The sequence below is a fragment of the Equus quagga genome, chromosome 13 (genome assembly GCF_021613505.1).
Source record: "Equus quagga isolate Etosha38 chromosome 13, UCLA_HA_Equagga_1.0, whole genome shotgun sequence".
In the NCBI taxonomy this organism is placed as follows: Eukaryota; Metazoa; Chordata; class Mammalia; order Perissodactyla; family Equidae; genus Equus; species Equus quagga.
The window spans coordinates 13,154,150-13,169,310 of NC_060279.1; the positions used below are offsets into that span (position 1 = coordinate 13,154,150).

A 15,161-nucleotide genomic window follows, 5' to 3' on the forward strand; every position below is an offset into this window, starting at 1 on the left:
CAGCCCGGCCCTGCCGGCCTCCCCGCAGCCCCAGCCCGAGCCGGGTCTGGCCGCGAGAGACGCCGGCGGGGGTTAAGGAAGGCGGCGCCGGGGGAGCAGGCGGGCGAGCCGCCCCTCCCGGGTCCTCCACGTCCCCTCCCGGGAGGGACCCACACCTGAGCCCGGACCCACCTCCGGCCGGGGCCACGCTGGATCCGCCTCCCGGCCTGGGTTCCGCCCGCCGGCTGCAGGTGGGCTGCGGCGCCCGAGCCGCGGGCAGTGGGCGGCGGGGACGGAGGTGAGCGGCTCCGCGCCGGCAGCCGCTCGGTCCTGCCCCCGCCGCGGCGCTCTCCTCCTCCTCCCCGCGGGCAGGGCGCCGAGCCGCGCGCCCGCCCCGCCGCCGCCGCCGCCGCCGCCTCGTCCCTCCGGGCACCATGGAGCTCTCGCCGTCGTCCGGAGGAGCCGCAGAGGCGCTGTCCTGGCCGGAGATGTACCCGGCACTGGAGTCCGACTCGCCGCTGCCCCCGGAGGAGCTGGACGCGGTTGTCCCAGTCAGTGGGGCCGTGGCCGGTGGCATGCTGGATCGGATCCTTCTGGAGTCCGTGTGCCAGCAGCAGAGCTGGGTCCGGGTGTACGGTAAGGACCACGGCCCGTTGTAGAGGCTGGTGTTTCTTTGCTCAGGCTAAATTCATCCCCTAGTCTCAGTCCCATCCCTCCCGGGTCAGTTTCCTACATCCCTTTTTGTCCTGGGGTGCGTTTCTGACAAGTTTCTCCACGCTAGCTCTTGGGGAGTGAGATGTGACTCAGAGTGGTCTTTGGACCCTTTCAGGCACCTGCAGTAAGTTTAAGGTTGAGTTGGGCTATGCAGACTTCATTCTTAGGCGATTACTTCCCGGGAACTGTCAGCCAATCTTCAAGAAGGTGTGATAGAATACGGCATGAAAGCGAGTGAATGGGGTTTCATTTCTTTCTCTGGAGTGAGGCAAGACTGGAAACCAAGATGCTATGAAAAAGCTTTGCAGAGGATAAGATAATAATAAAATGAAAACCCCAGAATACTTATTTGGTGGGAAGAGACTCATCTATAACCTCTTTCTGAACCTCACTTTCCAAAGGCAACCTCTTAGTCCAGGGGGTGTGGATTGTTTCAGCTTGCACTATTGTTTCTGATTCTCTTTGTAAAGTGACTGGGTTGCTACTCAGCAAGTTAAAAGTGATGAACACACTAAAACTTTCCCTTTTTTGTATTCCTAGTAACCACCTCTTTAATTAAAACTGAATGATGAGATTGTATTAGAGTGAGCCTTGTGGCAGCATTAAAACCACGCTGGTTTTGAAAACTCATAGCCCAAGGATTTATAGCCTGGCATTCAGGACTGAGTTGTGGCTTTCCAAAATATTGAAACGTCACGATGTTTATTACTTAGCTCACATGAGCACAAAACACATTAGTAATGTGGCTGAGTATAAGACAGCAAATTTGAGGCACCTGGGATCAAACACAACGTTAAGATGTTATCCTGCAGTCATGTGCATCAAAGCCTGCAGTCATCAAGTACATTATGTTGTTTTTTCTTCATCCTTGTGAACAGGGTATGTATTTACTATTCAGGAGTGACCAAGATTTAGACGTTGTCTCTCTGCATAGTTCTGTTGATTTCACTTCAAGTCTATCACTATCAGAAAGACCACAGACCCAAGAGTACAGAGATTGGAGTTTTTGTCTCAGTTCTGCCACTAAGTAGCTTTGTGATTTGGGGGAGATCAGGTCACGTTTTTGACCTCTGATTCCTCATCTGTAAAATGAGTGGATTGATTAAATAATCTTTTGATGACCCTTTCAGTTCTAGAAATCCAGTAATTCTTATAGCCAATTCTTAAGGATTTATGTATGCACCACTTATTTTGCTGGATGTTTATAAAATGTTTCTTGATGTTATTCTAATTAACTGAAAGAATTAAAGCAAAGGAGTGGGAGATGATGCAAGGTCACCGAGTTCATTCTCAGCAGATTAAAAACTTTACTGCCTGATTTTCCATCCACTGCTAATCCCGCTTAGTTGATAATTTATAACAAAGGTTGATGAGAATCTGAAAATGAGCTTGAATTAGAGTATATTGTGGTTACAACATTTTCTCATTCTATTCTCCTTCCTATCCTTACACACTTCTTTGGCATATTGTTTTTTATGTGAAGTTAGAGATAGGGCCATGTTACTACAAGATTATGTGTATAATGTAATTCAGTATTTTATTGTCCAAAACTGTTCCATCTGGTTTTCAAGACCTAGTGTTAACTATCATTCTTTGCGCGTAACCCATAAAAACATGTGCTTGTTTTTGTTCATTCCTAGGGCTGGATTTGTGAGAAGTGTGTGTGTGTGTGTGCATGTATATGTATACACATATATTCTTAAATATATATGTGTATACATATACATATGTGTATATTCTCTCTCACGCACACATACATACTGTGTATTTCAGAGCCAAGCTACAGACTTTCCACTGCGTTGTAACTTTTTTCCTTCACTATCAATTAACCAGAACTTGTTTTTATTTACTGTTTAGTACTGCTTCTTTCCTTCCTCTAAGGCAGCTCATCCTGGATACTCCTTTGTTCTCTTTAGTTTGATGTAAATATTCCAAAACTATCTGAATGACTCTTGGCTGTTCTGTGTCCTTAGCTAGTTTTTAAGTCGCTTATTGTGTAACTCTTTGAAAAGCTGTGAAGAAAAAGAATAGAATGTAGAAAATCAATTTGGAAAATACTGGTTTGTTTTGGTTTTCTTGTTTACTTGTTTGTTTTGTGTGTTCAAAAACCTCTTTGTTTTGGAACATTTAGGTTCTTCTACACAATTTAAAGAGACTTTGATGAGTGTAGTCTAATGTTTTTGAAAGAAATCCAGAAATGAGAAACTAGTGTAGAGCATACAACTAGGGGTTGAGAACCTGGGTTTTCATTCTGCCTTTGCCACAAATTGGTTGTCTAACTTTGGGCAAGTAATTTTAACTCTGTGGGTCTAGGTTTCTACATAAAATGTGGAATCTGGAGTAATTGGTGTCTCTGGTCCATTTTAGCTTTAGAGTCGTCTGATTCTATGGCCTGGCCTATTATTTTACCTACAACTTGGCCTACCAGTTCCAGCTTAACTCTTGGGGCCAGGCATCAAGCAAGCCCCTAACTTAATGCATTTAAATCATGATTGTCAGGGGATCCTGGGGAGCACTTTTATCAAAAGGTCAATGAACTGAGTTCTGAAAGAAGACATGTTGAGGGCAGATGTATATTTGTTTGGAATGTTTTCACAATGATAGGAAGGTGGGGATGGGGCTCTTGCTCAGGTCTAGCTCATTCAGTTTTGAGACCTAACCTAAAATAGCCATGGGGGCTTTAAAGATAAGGTGCAAAATAAGGAGATGTGTTAAGAGCTGCTGGCTTCTGGCTATGGTGCACATCCTCTGCAATAGATTTATGTTTGAAATCAGTATGCAAACAAACAACAACAACAAAAGTAGCCCTCCCCCAAAGAATATCTTAACAGAATCTTTTAGGAACAACATTTTATTAGTTTGCGTCACTTGAAGCAAAATGTAAAGACTGGGCACTGTTTTGAGTTTCCTATTGATAGGTCTGGCTCTGTGGTCGATAATATGTGTATCCAGAGTTTTGTGGATTGCTGTTATTGGAAAACTTTTTTGGAGTATGTTCAGAGCTTTGTAATAGGTGGATCTACATTTAGAACACAAACAAATGCACATCTTTGAGACACAGCTAAGAAAATATTTATGCTGTCTTATCCTTCATTTTCTTTTAGTTGTAAAATGTTTCATTTGTTTTATTCCAGTATTATAATAAGTTGTGCTTGTGCCCTGTCAAGATTATAAAATTTTTGACACCAGGGAGTCTGTCTTGTTTATCTTTGTATTCCTATCTTGCCACCCCCTTTATTGTCACTGTGTCTAGCAGATTGGTACCTTGCTATTAGTAAGTTATTGTCTGTTGAATGTTGATCCATCTGTCCTTTGACCATTCAGATCTCAACCTGACTGTATGGGTGGTAGAGTAGCTTAAACAAAGGCATGCCACAAACAGCTAAATATGGATGCAGAACCCAAGAGCATCAAATGCAGAACATTTTTCGGATATTTATAGCCTCAAAGCAAAGTCAATTGGCTGAAAAAGCTCAGCAGCCTAGCAAAAGGAAACGGGAGCGGCAAAGCCAGCCTCACTGTCTGTGCTTTCTGGTAAACAATGAGAACATTAAAATTAACTACTTTACCATGAATGGATGGCAAGTGTAGGGCACTGTTTGGGAGAAATTTAAGATATCCCTCTCTAGCGGTGGCTGCATTGGAGCTCTGCAGGCATCAGCACAACAGGTCTGCAAGTGTATGCACAGATGTGCTCTTGGATAACTAGAAGGGAGATATTGTTATCACAATAAAGTGATCGCCAAGAAATCAAATACTTTTTAATTTTAATAGTATCAGCAGGTCTTACCTAAAATATTCAGCCAATAAAATAAATAACATTAACATTATTGTTTTCTGTTAAGCTTAGTATGCATCTCATTGTTTATTGATGACTGATAGGGACCTGCTGGAAAATTTCTAAAGGCTGATCCTCTTTCAGGGAGCAGAAAAAAAGGGAATTAATCATCTGCATCAAATACCATATAATTCTAGAAATGTGACAATGGGAATTTGGTAAGAATTTCTTGTGAACTGGATATGAATTGATGGGGGCAGAAGTCTTAAACCTGGTTGTAGTAAATAATGTTGCTTATTCTTCACGAATTAAGACAAGGATGAGATATATGTCATTGCATTTTTGGAGATTGTCTGTGTATTTACTTAAAATGTTGCAACCAGTAAAAGTCCAGGAAATTGTTTCATTTTGGTTCAGTATGAATTAGATGTGACTCACTGGCCTTATACAAAATGTTCTTAACATAACTAACTTTGAATATTCCTAGCGAATCACTCATTCTTACATGTCTTATATATGCACCTCCTGACGCCTGTTTTTTTTAAATTTGTGGATGAATGAAATTGTTCTACCAAAACTAAAAGTTTTGTGTGCTCTGTCTGGTTAATTGGTTGCTAGAAGAAAATCAGTGAATGTGTACCCATTGCATCGCAAAACCTGTTCATGTTACTTAAGTGTTTTAATTTCCTCAGTACTGTTCATTGAATGTTTACAAACTAGTATTAATACTTTAGGAATTCTTGGGGTCTTAAGCTTGTGTTCAGTACTTAGGTTGTAGCATTGACTTTGAATGTTGACACATTAATTTCCCACGATCACCAAATACATTTTATACACATTAAGAGTAGACAGTTCTTTACTAAAATAAGAACTTCCAAGAATGCCTAGGCACACGCTGTTTGTCTTAAATTATATTGATTTCAGATAGCCCCATTTTTTTCTTCCTTTGAGAGAAAATTTGTATATCTCATTTAAATTGTATATTCTATTAATGTTTACAGATGATGGACAATTTCCTTTATAACATCTTAGTATTTTTCTACTGTCTATCCTGTTGGTTTATTGCTATTTCATTTTCAAAGAATGAAAATATTTTTGAAGAAGGGAACGTCCACAATCTGTTTTTCAAAATTGTTTGGACTAGAGTGCTTGAGAATTCAAAATTTTTTGATTTCAGGAAATATAGTATATATACAGTGACATAAACCCCCTATTGGGGTCTGGAGCAACATCCAAGAATCAGTCATGTTATATTTCTGCAATTAAACAAATGAATATTCACATTAAGTATGGTTATGTTGGCGTAGGTCAGATTGTACTGCTAGAGAAGTTATGAAACAAGCTTTGGTTTTCAGAGCTTTCTGGGTTTAGGAATTGTAAGTGTGGATTTGAGGATCTGTACAAATTATCTGACGTAAATTATATGACGTTCTGGAATGCCCTTCTTTATTTCATAATAGTTTATAATGATTGCCTTTATCTTGTTCAGATAATAAAATTCAGTGCATACACCTTTAAAAATGATGTACAGTTGTGTCCAGTTATGTTGAATGAAATCGGTTTCTTATTTGCTAAGGAAAAGAGATTCACGTGACAGAGAAAGTAGGTTTTATTGAGATTACGAAGGAAATGGTGGCAAGGCCGCGGTTTCCAATGCTTTGTTTCATTAGGAAGAAGAATGAGGTAAGTTGAAGGGAGGGTTTATGTAATTGTTCTTCACAGTTCCTCTCTTCAGTGGCACAAAGTGGTTTGATCACCTTTTAAGCAGGTGAACCACAAAAAAGCATTCAACTAATGACTGAGTTAATCCAGAAAAAATTTAGCTGTCTGCTCCCTTGTCCCTCCCTGTTGGAATAACTTTTAAGTAAGTAGAGAGGTGTTTGGTCTTGTTAACAAGGAGGAGGAGTTTAAAGTGTGCAGAGGACACTTGAATTTGCTTTGTCCTGTCTAGGCGGAGGGATAATTGTTCTCTGATGTTCCTAAAAACACCTTTCCTCCTGAAGGCTACCAGGTGCTCTTCAAGACCTGTAGGTAGAGAACCGTTTACAGATTTAATGTAGCTTATTTTCTAGTGGACAGGCAGCCATCAAGAAGTACCTGATATGCAAATAGTAGGGAAAAGCCGTCAGGAAGCCCAGTGCCTTGGTGTTAGTGGGTGTCTGGTAAACAAAAGAAATAAAAATTGAACCCTTGAAGGCATGACAACATTTCATTTGCTTGCCTGTGATACAGAAGTCATCTTCCTTATCTCTATGCAGGGTTCAAATGTTGGGAGTCTAAGTTTTACCTTCCCTTACCAAGTGTTGGTTACATTACTTAGTCGTCTGTGTCTGCTTTGCTCATAAGGGTCCCATTTAGATCGTGATTGTATTTTTATTCCTCCATCAATTGTCTTCAACATCGTTGAAGTTCTATTCATGTTGTGTCATTTTCAGTAGGCTTTCTAGAAGTACCCCCTACGCTACTCCTGAGTCTAAGAGATTGATAACACTTGCAGATACTGTTTGGGAGGGTGAAAATTTAGAGAGGAAAGTATTTAACATAAGGCAAGAGAACAAAATTCAGGAGATTAGTGTGAAAAGTTACAAAGAAACTTCAAAGTTGACAGTCCTAAATATTTTTCAAAACAGTTCTGTAAGTTTCCTCATTAAGGAAACTGGCTCAGGAAGTTTAGCTTATTCCCAAAATTGGAGACAAATTCCACAGTTGGTCAGGATTAGAACTCTTAACCTCAGATTCCTTAGCCTCCTGTTTTAGCTTCTAGATCTTACTGCTTTCCCTTAGGGAGGTGGCCTTTCAAAGCTGAAGGTCAGGAAAACTCGACAGTGAGAAATACCAGATTGTTAGTTTCACAGTCTTTAAGGGAAATGCTGGAAGTACCATTACCTAGGTAACAGAAAACAAAAATGGACAAAACATCCAGAAAGTAGGAGGATGAGAATAATCTCATAATGATCCTTAAGAGGGCAGATTAGATATTTTTCTTCTCTGTTTTCCTAAATTCTTTATTCTGCAATTGGAAGTGATGTTTTAAGGAAATTTGAATGTTTCATTTATGATACTTAGAACCTTAGAAATACCTAATAACTTTCTACCTTTCCTTTTAACTTCTAACCTCTCTCATTTATATCATTAAAAAATTAATCTTTTTCTAATTTTGAATAAAATCTGTGTTTAATATAAAGGATTTTTAATTATGAGAAAATCCAAAGAAAATCCAAATCGTCTGTAATTTCATGTCTCAGAGATAAAACTACTCTTTTAATATTTTATTTTAGTCTTTTCTGTGTACAAATGTACATTTTTGTACATATTTGGTGTCATAGTGCATATACTTTGTATCCTGCCTTTTTTCTCTTAACAGTGTATTTTCTTATGTTTTGAAAATGTTTAAAATTTTTTCAAATATATTCTTATTTTTAATTTAATTTTAAAAATAGGTAATACATTTTCTTCTTTCAAAGTTCAAAAGGTATAAAAAGATATTCCATGAGGTATCTCTCACCCCTCCTCTCCACTTCTTTCTTACCATCTGGCAGGCAATCATTGTCCCTTCTACACAATTAATAAATGTTTGAAATTCTTGGCTATGCTTCCATACCTATTCCATCCACATAGAAGCAGATAAATAGATGTGTAAAAACTCTGCCAAGAATGGAGTCCGAGAAATTTAGTTAAAAAAAATCCTGGGTCATGTTTTTGCAAGGTTAATGAAATGACTAGAGCAGGCCTGCAAAAAGGAGGTTGGCTGGGTGTGCTGGGGGTCTGGAGCCAGTTGTTAATTGCTTTATATCTGAATTGATATCATAGTTTTTACTTTGTGTATACTTTTTTCTCCTTTTTTTTGGGAGGGAAGATTAGCCCTGAGCTAACATCCACCACCAATCCTCCTCTTTTTGTTGAGGAAGATTGGCCATGAGCTAACATCTGTGCTCCTCTTCCTCTATTTTATATGTGGGTCGCCGTCACAGTGAGTGATGTACATGGCTATCGATGAGTGGTATAGGTCTGCACCCAGGAACTGAACCTGGGCTGCTGAAGTGGAGCGTGCTGAACTTAACCACTAGGCCACAGGGCTGGCCCCTCCTTTTTTACATAAGTGATAACCCATTATAGGAATCGATCTGCACCTTGTGTTATTCCTCCCTCACCTCCCCCCTCCACACACACTTGTTGATACATATTGGGTATATTTTCCTGTCAACTTGTAAAACAGTTCCTCATTCTTTTTATGGCTGCATAATGCTTGGATAAGTCATAGTTTATTTAACCAGTTCCCAGGTTTTGCTGGTACAAGTGATAGTGCAGTGAATAATCTTGAAAGTAAGCAATTTTGGTTGGGTATACCTATATAAGAAAAATTCGTGGAATTGGAATTGCTAGGTCAAGAAACATGTATTTGTAATTTTGAAAAATATTCCCAAATTGCTCTTCCTAGGGGTTGCACCTATTTATATTTCACCAGCAATGTATGAGATTACCTATCTCCCCACACATAGGGAATTATCATGAATTTTTAAATCTTAGAATCTGAAAGGTAAAAAATAGTCTTAGTTTAATTTTTCACATCTCTTACATTAAATGTGATTGAATATTTTTTCAAGTGTAAGAGCCATTTAAATATATCCTTTTCTGTGAGCTGTATGTATCTCTTGATCATTTTTATTGAGCTGTTGGATCTTTTTCTTAGTGATTTGTAGGAACTCATCCTATATTAAATGAAGAGCCCTGTATCGGTGATGATTAGTTGCCAGTGTTTTCATTTGTCTTTTTTTTTCACTCCATGAGGAAATTATTTTTAAGCAGTTGTGTGTTTCAGTCTTTTCTTTTATAGCTTCTTGGTTTTATGTCATAATTAGAATGGCCTTTCCCATTCTGAGGTTATAAAATAATTCTCCCATGGTTTGTCTGGTACTTCTTTGTTTCATTTTCCACATTTAAATCTTTGATCCATTTGGAATTCATTCTGATAGAAGATATGAGATATAGGTACAATTTCATTTTTAGGAAGGTGGCTTTCCAGTTGTCCTAAAACTACTTGTTGACTGATCCATCTTTTCCCCACTGATTTGAGACTCCTCTATCTTTACTAGATAGATCGCCATTTGTATTTTGGTTTATTTCAAGGTTTTCTATTCTGTTGGTCTGTCTATATGCATATGCCAGTATCACGCTGCTTTATTATGGGGCTTTATAGTATGAAAGTATAATTTGTTAGTGACTCTAATTTAAAACATAACTTATTTAACCATTATCCTGTTTTGGGCATTAACATTTTTCAAAATTGTTATATTAAGTCTACTGATTGTCTTTGTGCAGAAGTCTTTGAATTGAACTTCTAACTATTTCCTTAGGCTGAATTCCTAGAAGAGTGTGTTTTTAAAGACCGGAGACTTAGTGCCAAATTGGTACAACCTTCCTGGAAAGCAGTTACTGCCACAAGTATATGAAAGTATGGCTCATAATTTTAAGTCCTACTTCTGTATTGCTACTTTCAATATATTGAAATATTTTTTGTTTTGAGGAAGATTAGCCCTGAGCTAACATCTGCTGCCAGTCCTCCTCTTTTTGCTGAGGAAGACTGGCCCTGAGCTCACATCCATGCCCATCTTCCTCTACTTTATATGTGGGATGCCTGCCACAGCATGGCTTGCCAACCGGTGCCATGTGTGCACCTGGGATCCGAACCGGCGACCCCCAGGCCGCCAAAGGGGAATGTGGGCACTTAACTGCCGTCCCACCGGCCCGGCCCCCTGCTGTTTTCTTTTTCCTCTTTTCACCCACAAAAGTCTAGTACTGTGTTAATAACTGAATTTTGTAGAATTGGATTAATTTAGGTATGTCCTAGAGAAGTTTATTATAATGTCAAAGCCAAATTCAAAGAATGACAACAAGAACTAATATTAATGACAAAACTAATTTAAAATCTTTTCTTCAGGGCCAGCCTGTGGGTTTGGACAAATGTATAATGACATGTATCTACCATTATAGTATCATGCAGAATATTTTCACTCCCCTAGAAATCCTCTGTGCTCTTCCTATTCATCTCTCTCTACGTCATAACCCCTGGAAATCAGTGATATTTTTATTGCTTCCATAGTTTTGCTTTTTCCAGGACGCTAAATAGTTGGAATCATACCCAAATTTTCTTTTATCAGTTAGCTGTTTTGTTTAGCATGTAATACGTATTCATAAGCTTGCCTTGCTAAGTCAGAAAGGAGCAAACTTAGGAAGAAAATCGTTTAACTTTTCACAGTGGTATAGAACAGTTTCAGAGTGAAATGAAAAAAAGACTCCTGTAGCCAGTTAATATTGTAGAGGTTTGTAGGAAATTTTGTTTGAATTAAATTTGGTCAGGATGTAATTTGTAAATATCTTGCTCCCTTGATTCCCTTAGGCTTGACTGTCTCTAATTTTCTGTGTATTTGTAAATTTCAAGAATGCCCCTGAGGAAACCCAAGGCCTTTCTCAGCATGCTCCTATTTTGAAATGGGCCAGTTTTGCCCAAGTGGTTGGTGATTAGTCTGTATCAATGGACAGACCTTGAAAAAGATGGCCAGTACAGTAGCTAACAAAAGATGTTTCAATGTCTAAAAAATGACTCTACCTTTGGTATTTTCTGGTTTCATAAAGACTTCTTAGTAGTTTTCCTTTATACAGACTGAAGATGTATACACTTATTTTTGGCTCTAACTTGATAACATAATTAAGAAAGAACAGAATCATATGTGATGATTCTTGTTGAAGTAGAAAGTTAGGCCAGAGGATTTGATATGGCCATATTTCTTGCTGTTTTGTTCAGGTTAGAAAGTCCTAAGTCAATCTCTTGCAAGTATACAAGAAATCACTTTAAGAAGAAATTTTTAATTATTTGCACTTCAGATTATGTTTTTTGGTGTACACTGTGATTGAGAGAGGTTTTATGTTGTAATGTCTATTGGCTGGTAATCTTTCTTTTTCTGTAGTTTTACTGGCAATGATAATGTTTCCCATATGTAACCAATAATGTTATTCCATTTACCTGTGAGTGTATTATGTATAGTTATGTTTTTACAAAGTTGTTTTTTTCCTACAATCTCAAAATACCCTGCATTTTTTTTCTTTTAACAAATTCGTGAAACATGATAAACCTTTTCTCCATTCTATTGGGGAAGTAATTATGAAAAAGTTAGTAATTTAAAGGTTCTTGGTGAAGTAAGATTAGAATCGGAGTTCCAATCTAGTACTTTTTTTGAAAGATTACCCTGTCTCTATTGTTTAAGTTCATCGTTACTATTTCCAATTTAATGTATTTGTGTTAAAATGTATCACAAGCTGTTTAAAGTAGCATTTTTATGCTTTTCTGAGTTGTCTTAGAATTTAGCAGTATGTCTTATTCTAGCTTTTCTGCCATTTTCAGAGCCATGTAGGTCAGAACGAATATTGACTTCTTCATTGGTGAGTGGCGGGAATAAAAGTGAGGATGCCAGGTGGAGTAACCAGTAAATTCTTTTGCATTAATTCATTTTCTTTTATTGTGGTAAAATGTGCATACCAAATTTCATTTTAATCACTCATAAGTTTACAATTCATTGACATTAAATACATAGACAGTGTTTTATCACCCTCACCATCATCTGTACCCCCAATTTTTTTTTTATCATTTCCAGCAAAATCTCTACCTATTAAACCATAGCTCTCCCTTTTCCCCTCCCTAGCCCCTGGTAACCTCTGTTCTACTTTCTGTCTCTAGGGATTTGCCTATTCTAGGTAACTCATATAAGTAGAATATACAAAGTTTGTCCTTCTGTATCTGACTTATTTTACCGAAGCATAATGTCTTCAAGGTTCATCCTCATAGCATATATCAAAGTTTCATTTTTTTAATGGCTGAGTAATATTCCAGTGTATGTATATACCACATTTTGTTTACATTCATCTGTCAATGGACACTTGGGTTGCTTCCACCTTTTGGTTATTGTGAATAACGCTGACCTAAACATTGGTGTGCCAGTATTTTTTCAAGATCCTGCTTTCAGTTCTTCTGGATGTCTACCTAGGAGTGTGCTGGGTCTCATGGTAGTTCTATGTTTAACCTTTTGAGAAACAGTCAAGTTTTTCCGTAGTGTTGCACTGTTTTACATTTCTACCAGCAGTGCACAAGGGTTCCAGTTTCTCTGCATTCTTAGCCACATTTGTAATTTTCCATTCTTTCCGATTATAGCCATCCTAGCAGTGTGAAGTGGTATCTCGTTGTGTTTTTTTTCTGCTTTATCTCCCCCAATCCACCCCAGTACATAGTTGTATATCTTAGTTGCAGGTCCTTCTAGATGTGGTCATTGTGGTTTTGATTTGCATTTCCCTAATGATTAGTGATGTTGAGGATCTTTTCATGTACTCATTGGCCATTTGTATGTTTTCTTTGTAGAAATGTCTATTCAAGTTCTTTTTTTGGTATTAATTCTTAGTAGAAGTATTTGTATTTTTCAAATTGCTAGTGATAGAGTTAATTACCTATGTATTAATATTAACTCTAGTAACAGTGACGGTCATAATCATAATTATAACAATGACAAGGTAAAACTTCTTGGGTGCTTACTATGAGCCAGGTACAGTTCTGGGTGCTTTTTGCCTATTAATTTATTTAATCTTCGTAACTATGCTATGAGGTAAACACTATTGTTATCCTGATTTTATCAATGAGGAATCAGAGGCTGATGTGGGATTTGAATCCAGGCAGTTTGTTCTTGAGTCTGTGCTCTTAACTACTATATAATTTGGCTTCTCACCAGTAAAAAAAATTCAAACTGTTATTAATAAAGAGCATTCAGTGTGATGTTTGTTAATTTGAATCTTGAACCTGTAGTTTACCTGTGTGTTTTATATAGCACCATGACTATAATGACGTTTGATCTGTTGGATATGCTTTGGATGTTATGTTGCATTTATGGAACATCTTAATAGAGTTGTTCAAGTTTTATTAATTGTAGACAACATGGGAAAGCTGTATGTGGGTGAGTGGTGTGAATATTTCTATATTTTTAAAGGTTAAACAAAGTCTGTTAGCTATCTAAAATTTATGTATTTTGAGCAGTAATAGAAAATATGAAAATAGTTTTTCTTTTATATAAAGCATGCCTTTCTAGGCCTACTGATCAAGCCAGTGAGAATACTGATATTTAAGAGACCAGACAACCTTGGAAGAACCATGAATTGTATTCATCTGGGGCATAGCTTTATTTATTCCAGGATTTACATTTCAAGTGGCTCTCTGCTTTAATATCAATAATTCTAGGAAAGAGAACCCACTTTCATAGAACCAGGTAAACCCAAATGTTGGTCAGAGGCTGGCTGTACAACAGACATTTTAGGGTATTTATTGAATTCACATTTTTTTCCTGAAAGCCCAGAACACTGGCCTCTTGGTGGGCCTGGTTCACTGTCATCTTAGTTGGTTCCTCTTGAACCTGGCTATCCTTAGGGTGCGTTTGCTTTATAATTTAGACATATCCTAAGGTTTGTATTTCAAGAAGTCTAAACTTAAAGCAAGATTTATACACAGTAAAGAGTGTGAATCAGTCCCAAAATTTAACTTCTTTCCTGCTGGTAGATTGTAGTTCTTCAAAATCTGTGATTCTCTTGAGCGACGGGCGATCTAGCAATGGGAAGTGAGTTATATAGACTTATGTTCTGATCAATTCATATATCTTTAAAAAAACAATTTAGTAAGATAATTGACATACAACAAACTACACATATTTAAAGTATAATTTGGTGTGTTTTGCCACAGCGTGACCACCGGTGAGTGGTGTAGATCCATGCCTGGGAACGGTTGAACCTGGGCTGCCAAAGTGGAGCATGCTGACCTTAACCACTAAGGCACGGGGCTGGCCCCTGTTTCCAGTTTTTTGGCAATGACAAATAAACCTTCTGTGAACATTTGCATATAAGTCGTTGTATAGACATATGCTTTTATTTCTCTTGGGCAAATACCTAAGAGTGGAATGACTGGGTCATATGTGGTAGGTATATGTAGGTACATTTTCAGAAGCTACCAAACTGTTTTTCTAAGTGCTGGTGCCATTTTACCACCAGCTAGGTATGAGAGTTCCAGTTTCACTGCCTTACCAACACTTGGTATGGTAAGTCTTTTTAATTTTAGCCATTCTAAGAGGTGTGTAGTGATATCTGTCATGGTTTTAATTTCATTTTTCTGATGACTAATGATCTTGAGCTTCTTTTCATGTGCTTATTAGACACTCATCTGTCTTTAATGAAATATCAAATCAAATCATTTGTCCATTTTTAAGATAGGTTTGCCTTATTGAGTTGTATGAATTCTTTATATATTCTGGATACAAGTCATTTATTAGATATGTGATTTGCAATTGTTTTTTCCCATTCTGTGACTTGCCTTATCATACTCTTAACAGTATGTTTAATGAATAGAAGCTCTTTATTTTGATAGAGTTGATTTATCAATATTTTCTTTTCCTTTTGTGCATTGTGCTTTCAGTATTTTATTTAAGAAATCCTTGTCTAGCCTAAGATCACAAAGATTTTCTCCTAAAAGTTTTATAGTTTTAGGTTTATGATCCATTTTGATTTTGTTTTTGTGTATGGTGCAAAATAAGATTGAAATTCATTGAAAAAAATATGGACATCTAATTGTTCCGACACCACTTGTTGGAAAGACTATTCTTTCTGCACT

At 37.7% G+C, this 15,161-nt stretch overlaps 1 protein-coding gene across 4 annotated transcripts in view; it reads left to right on the forward strand.

The window, feature by feature from the left end:
• The first annotated feature begins 261 nt into the window (after window positions 1-261).
• Window positions 262-15,161, forward strand: part of RASAL2 (RAS protein activator like 2) — a 371,329-nt gene continuing 356,429 nt past the window's right edge. For all 4 annotated transcript variants that reach the window (XM_046681498.1, XM_046681500.1, XM_046681499.1 and 1 more), the window contains exon 1: window positions 262-615. In XM_046681498.1, the coding sequence (XP_046537454.1) occupies window positions 414-615 (202 nt within the window). In that variant the 5' untranslated portion in view covers window positions 262-413. The remainder of the gene's footprint in view (window positions 616-15,161) is intronic.